Genomic DNA, 7,263 nt, shown 5'->3' with positions numbered 1-7,263 from the left:
TCCGTTCCTTGCAGTGCGAAAACGGCTTTAGATAGAGATGCTCAATGTTCTCTGTGATGCAGCTCCCTCAAGTTCTGAATATTGAAATGATAGTCATCTGTACTGTACTGCAGATGACTATTTAAATGTAATATTTAAATATTTCTAATGTTCCTCGTATACTAGTGAGTGAAACTAAACACCCATTATTATGAAATTCAGTTACAATGGTCCCCTGAGTTCCCTTATCAGAGAGTTCTTTTTAGAAACCCATATRAATAAAACTCTGTGTCAAACTATGGCATTATAGCAGAGTTGTCATGTCAGTGGTACAGTGTGAATAGTGAATAAATGTTTTTCAAAGAACATTCAGTTTGAAATGGTCATAATACAATAAAAACCATATTGTTAAACAGCAGTGTCATGTAGCGCAGCTCCCCCAGTGGAAACACTGGAATTGGCAGATTAGAGCTTTATAAACGCAACCCAGCAGAGATCAGAAATTGGCCACAAAATTCTGATCGGTGCATCTTTATCTTTGCATAATTTCCCCACAACATAAAAAACTGAGCTCAGTCTTCAGGGACCCTTCAATCTGGCTAAATCTCCAGCTGGACTCACCAGCTCGCCTGACTGGCTCAAAGTACCAGAAATCGTTATTTGAATGGAGAACAGCCCAGATTGACCATATGGACCTACTCTAGTGAAAATCCAGTCCAAATGCGCGGCATAAAAACACAAACATGTTCCATGTGTTACCTCCCCCTAACTRAAGACACCGAGCCTGCATAAAATAAACTAAAATAAACATATTGGTTCAGAGGCTCATCACCATACATGGATCCAAAAAATGCAACACCCAAAGTGTTGTGAAGTTCTTTGTCTTCTTCAGGGATTCAAAACRCAGCTGATGGGTGAAATCTACCTGTGCATATTTTATTTTTCCATGAAGACTTTTCAGTGCAACACATTTCTTCAGCGCCTCCCAGCATGTCCTGCTCCCACGCAACACAAAGCTATCTATACCGCAGCCTATTATTTCCAGCTCATACCTTTTTAATCTGAGAGTAACACCCTGCTTTTCTGAACAGGTGGTTTATCAACGCTCTCGCCCCTTTGGAGAGTCCGCTCAACCATGCTTTCTCGTTGTCATTAATGTTTCAACCCTCCCCATGAGGAAGCGGGGCCTGCTTCTTCGTCCGTCTATGTTCCCACTAAAACAGGGATTAAACAAGAAAGTGAGAGGAAAGCGGTTGCATGCGGGGGTGGAGGACAGAGCAGCGTGAAAGAAAAAGGAGCAGTACATATCCTCTTGTCAGATGACCCCGTGGAAAATCCCATATTCTTGTATTTTCAGAAAACAAACTCACACAAGAGAAGCAGAAGCAATGAAATGAGGCAGTGTAGTCATGGAGGAATGTGACAAACCACACAGTGGTTAGCTGATTACCCTGACCTAAGCAGGAGGAGAGGAGACAACAGAGGACTTCTTTTGTTTTGGCTCATTTTGCTTCTCACATATTTCGAAGAGATTGCACAAATTGTGACATCCTCCAAACCTAGACCTAAGCTAGATCCCAATCAGTCTCATTCTTACTGAGCAATTCTAGACTTCTGCAAGGTAGAGGCAGGGAGAAAACCTGGGAAGAGTTATTAGCTGYATTTCCATTAACCATAACACTGAGCAAATTGGCATATTTATTTTTGTAATTTCTAATAGAAACACGCCAACACCTTAAATTCTTRCGATGTCCATTAGGCATTAGTTTCTCAAAGGATGGGCAAGAAAATAAACATCATTAAGGGACACCTGACATTGACCTTATAATACTTGAATCACTGACATCCGCTTGCAGTTTTACACACTTGCGTAAAAATGTACCAATCAGGCAAGAATTATTAAGATAAGATCAATGTTAAGAGACTAAATGAACCTGCAGCAACTTTTATAGCCAAGTATCAACGACAGCCAGAGATGTCAAACCTCATCCAGCCATGGGCTGATGTGATAAAATCCCACTGTAAACATCTGAAACAAAAATGTAAAACATCCTTTAATTGCTTTTAAATCTAAAAGTGGCAATTACTGCATTGCTRTTATAATATTATTGATTAATATAGATAGAATACTGCTGTATATAGCATTTATATACAAGTGTTAGCCAGTTACGTATTGTTCATCTCAAGATTCGTAATAAAAAAAAGAACTCAAGAATCAAATACTTTTATCAAGGAGCCGATAAAGTCAAAGTCAATATCAGTTAAAATGACAGACTGTTTTAAAGGAAACTTAAATTACTGCAAAACATGAAGTAGATGTCCTATGATCAGAAGCACTTAAATAAACRTGCTTATTGTGCATTATAGTAGATTGACTCTTAGTGTATAACAATGAAATCTAATATTAGCTAGTTAGCTAGCCTGCACTAACTGAGGAGCAGTAAAGTTTGGTGTTCCTTAGTCTATGTAGCAAAATCAGAAGCAACAGGAATAATTGTTGATTTTTTGTTTTAAATTATATCCATAAGATTTTCTTCAATTTTATTTGTTAATTTTTGGTTAAAAAATGAGGTTATCATTCAATAAGGTTCTCATACCGCCCATTTACTAGCTGCATGGAAGAAAAGCCAAAAATGTCAACCTATTATACCGTCCAGCAGAYGGCATGTAGAGTCAGAGGTAAAATCTAAATGGGATAGTCTGTATTCTGGTGCTGTAAACCAGGTGGGCTTCAGCACMAGCAAAAAGGTTATTATGATTAAATAATAAAACTAAAAATCCTTAAAAAAACATTTCCRTCTTAGAAATATTGATGAAAAAAACTGACAAGATTATTAATGGCAATGCACTGAGATAAAAATCCATGTCTCCAAGAGGATCAATAGTTAATCATTTTATGAAACTTTAAAAAACAAATGCAACCCAGCTTTTCTTACACAAACCGTTTTTCATCCCATTCTCACTATGATTTACACATCCTTCTCTTGCTTCCCCCATCCTGTTGATGCTGGCTTCTGATTCAGCAGATGACCTCAGCAACTGATCCACTGTCTGCCTGTCAGTGATCTGGGCTAAAAATGGAGCAAAAATGGAGCTGAGAGAGAGAGGGAGTAGGTAGGGGTAATGTAAGGTAGAGAGAGAGGACTTGGAAGCCAGCAAGGAAGAAAAATGGATTGCTCATTAAAGTCAAGGCAGATCCAAGTTCCCCCCAAATAAAATTAGAAATACCACTGACTCAAAGCTGAAAAATGCCTTTCTGGCCATGTGTGTGTGTGTGTGTGTGTGTGTGCGCCCGCGCGTCCGTCCGTCCGTGCGTGTGTGTATGTGTGTGTGTGTGAGCCGTGCAAACACAGGCAGCATATCTGAGGAGTGATGTCAACAACATGCAGCATTTCAGGATGATCTAACCTAAAGTTTATACAGGACCTTGGTCAACCACATGTCCACTTCAGCAACACATTTATACTGTACATCCCCACAGATAGTGGGTTAAAACCACACAAACCCACTGGAGCAGAGCAGGAAGTGAGAGTTTGGTGCCAAACYTTTAGACCATCCACTAGTAATTAACACTGCTGGCTCCTCTAACCGTTCCTACTGATTTGGTCCTGGATTGCTCAGCTGCATTTACAGCAGACAAGGCGTGGTGGAGCCAAACTGACCAACTCAATTCTCATTACCTYCATTTCCATTACAGATGTGTGTAAATCATTGTCCATACTATGCTACTGTAAAAAAAACAACAACAATTGCAGTTTTTCCATTAAATAAGAGATTAAAATTACACGTGAATAAGCTTGTTCACGTGACAAGTCACTAAAAGCGGMGGGTGTAAAAGGTTACATGAGATATATTCATRATTGTGCCATGACACMAGCACACATCATCTATCAGCCAATCAGAGGAGACGTCGSCATCTAATTCATGATTCCAGTAGCCCCCCCTACTGAGGTGAGGCTACGTATGCTACATTTTGGGGAAATTTTAGTATGGGTTCAACACACTGGAATGAGAGCTCTGGTGGAAGCAGCTGCACATTATCTGACACCCTTCCCCCCMAAAAAAACATCATCCTCCTACTACTTCCTGTTGACCCTTCTTGTCATTTTCACCACTAGTAACATCCAACTATTGATCACATGACTAATGTGATGCAAAAAAAGTTCTTCCATTGCAGTTTTGCGAAAAACGTCTATTTCCATACGGCTGAAGAACCACTTCTGTCCAAGGTAGGATGGATCGTTGGGTAGCACAGATAGTCAGAACATTGTTTTTTTTTCCCAATCAGAGAGCAGATTTTGAAAAGCAATTGCTGGAGGCTATGATGATATTCTGAAATATTAAACTCCCCCTGCTCAGTTCTGGTCCGATGCAGTCAGCTCACCGATGCCTTCAGTTTTTTTTTCTCCACTAATGTGAAAAATAAAATTTGATTTTCCATCCTGTCCACTGTTTCCTTCCCTGATGAACTTGTAATAGTTATTCCTCTCTGCCATGATGGCTGTGTTTATTATGCTGTTGTAAATCACACATGACAAATCACCGCAACGTACGCCATAGCGGGAGGAGTTCAGGAGCTCCATTTAGTGCRTCTTGTGGAAAACAAACATCCAAAAACCACGTGACCATATGCAGACAGTTCGACTTGTTTGCTGTGACGGTGAAGTCAAGATTCCTACCTTCTCTGAAGGTCCAGCTCTTCTTGTGAGGGGCCATTCTGAACCTGTGGCCCCTGTCTGGGCAGCGTGGGGCCTGGGGAAGATGGAGCACAATGACGGCAGTTATTATCAAATCAAAATGTTGACGTGCCATCAAACATGTTAACACAAGATGGATCCAAATCTCGCTGACTCCAGCAACACATCTAAGTACGAGGAAACAATTTTGCGTTTCGGAAAAATGGATAAATAGCCGGTAACCATGGAAACAAGGTTGTTCAAAATATCTGTTATCCAGATTCTGAGGATTTCCTCTGGTCATCTAGATGTTAATTTGTCAAAGAAACCAACAGAAACAATCCAATTTGTTGATTGGTTAACAGCAGCAACAGAAACCCAATCAGAAGCCCTGAATTCTGAATGTCTGTGAATGTGCTGCAATGCCCTCATGGTTTAAACATTCACTAAACATCTGTGTGGGCCATATAATCTGATTCCTTCTGCTCCACATACATGTTTGGTCTGCCATGCTGCAGCTTTTACCTCCTCCTCAATTACATTTATAGAGATTGAAAGCTTCTTTCTCTTTACAGTAAAGGTCCGTTTATATGGCATCATTCTTCACTGCAGACTGTTTGAGGATGCAGCGCTGTGCAGCATTATTCACAACGCTTCAACTTCCTGCCACTTTATTACCAAACAAACACAAATGTTTGTGTATTTTTTTTTTTTATTGAGACTTGCGTAATAGACAAAAACTAGTGGAAAAGTGTAGAAAAATGATACATGGTTTACATTTTTTAAATAAAAATCTTAAAAGCGAGTACATGAGTTTGATTGACAGCGAAAAGACCCTCCTCCAGGGCTCTGATTGGTTGTTTTTGTTCGGAGGCAGTACATTTTTTCAGATGGGAGGAGACAGAGATCGATCTTTTCACAGATCATCTGATATTACATGATAACAGTTTTAACAAATATGGGGAAAAAAAGTTTTTATAAGAGTTAAACTGCAACTTTGACACAAATTTTATTTTAATATTCGACATAAAAATTTTACATATTGTGTGCATGTTTTATCTGTAAGAATTCACTTTTCAAACTCATCTGTAATAACCTGCCTCTCCTTTTGAAAATATGACAGATGAATATGTAGCTCAGAAGCACCTGTGGGTATTAAGCAGACCAAACAGCCCACAATACAGTTGATATCAACCAAAAGGAGAATCTGATTTTGAATAAAGGCAATAAATATTGATGTTTAAGGCATTCAGATGTACTAAAGGGCTGTTTTAATAGTTACGAGCACAGAACAAAGTGTCACATTGCTAACACGGTCATCATTGGCAACTTTTTGGAGGAAAACAAGCAGTGCCTTCRATATCACCGTCTCATTAACACCGGTTCATGAGCTAACTTTTCAGTTTGACCTGAGCAGAAGCAGATGGACCAACGTGTTATTCTGTCTTACGTATACGCAGTGTGAAGTCTGACTTAATCACACATGTGTGTGTGGGAGTGTGTTAGATGTTTTACCCAAAAGCCTTCTTTAAATCTAACCAGAAGAGCTGACCGCCTAACATCAACACCACCAGTGTAACAGTTGGTTTTATTCTCTGTTACTACACATTGAGGGTTCAACAACAGGAGCAACAGCGGGTTCCAACCAGCATCTGGACCGAGCCGAGCAGGAAGCCCGTCGCGCTGAGGCAAGTGTCGATTGTGTGTAGTAATCAAGAGACAGAAAGACTAAATGGACAGGATCTGGGCTGCAGCCAGGCCRACACCTGCTTCTGCATATCAACACAGTGCCCCCACTTAACACTGTCGCAGGCGTTAGCGCCCACTGCTAGAAACCAGACAAGGCAAGGGAATATTTTATTGTGCTGTTCCAAAAATTCAGGATGGGATATTTGGTGTTAAGAGACTGTGATTTACTACAATTTAAAGACAACAATGATTTAAAGATGAACTACAAGAGGAGCTAAACAAGTTAGAGTTCATTATTACAAGTCTTCTTCCAAGCTACCCAACTAGATATGGATTGAGATTAAAGCTGCAACAAATGATTATTCTACTTGGTAATTATTCTGATGCTAAGAAAACTGGTGCATTCTGCAGAGATTTCATTTAACCACTTAAGCGTTTTTATACAATAAGGGAAATACATTAACATATGCAAATAAACAAATTCTTTTAAAAAATGTTTAACTTAAAATGCAATAAAAGCATTCCTTCAGTGAATGTTTGATCATTTGTAGTGAAGGATTCATCTGCAGCTAAAAAAAATAAAAAAATTGAAAAACTCAGCCCTAAAATGTTTTTTCCATTGTAAATGCAAAACATTTAGATTTTTTGAACAGTTTTAGTTTAATTACTGAAGTTCTTTGTTGTTCAGCAAATGTTTTTTTTTGTTGAGTCTGTGGTTGTAGAACACTGACCTAAGTGTCACAGAAATTCCATTTTAATCTAATATAAACATCTGGGGAGTAATTTCACGCAACAGATGAAACAGAGTCTTATGCAATCGGTGTATACCTGACAACTAGAATATAACACCCCACACATTGTTTTACAAACTGTAGAATGAGGATGTGTATGACACACACTGTTATTACAATGAGAATAT

General features: G+C 39.1%; 1 protein-coding gene across 1 annotated transcript in view; it reads right to left on the bottom strand.

Moving 5' to 3' along the window:
• Window positions 1-7,263, bottom strand: part of enah (ENAH actin regulator) — a 94,759-nt gene that overhangs the window by 43,387 nt on the left and 44,109 nt on the right. The window contains exon 4 of the mRNA XM_017302132.1: window positions 4,659-4,731. Within this exon, the coding sequence (XP_017157621.1) occupies window positions 4,659-4,731 (73 nt within the window). The remainder of the gene's footprint in view (window positions 1-4,658; window positions 4,732-7,263) is intronic.

This window comes from Poecilia reticulata, linkage group LG21 (assembly GCF_000633615.1).
Source record: "Poecilia reticulata strain Guanapo linkage group LG21, Guppy_female_1.0+MT, whole genome shotgun sequence".
NCBI lineage: Eukaryota > Metazoa > Chordata > Actinopteri > Cyprinodontiformes > Poeciliidae > Poecilia > Poecilia reticulata.
This window is presented reverse-complemented; position numbering and strand designations above follow the sequence as displayed.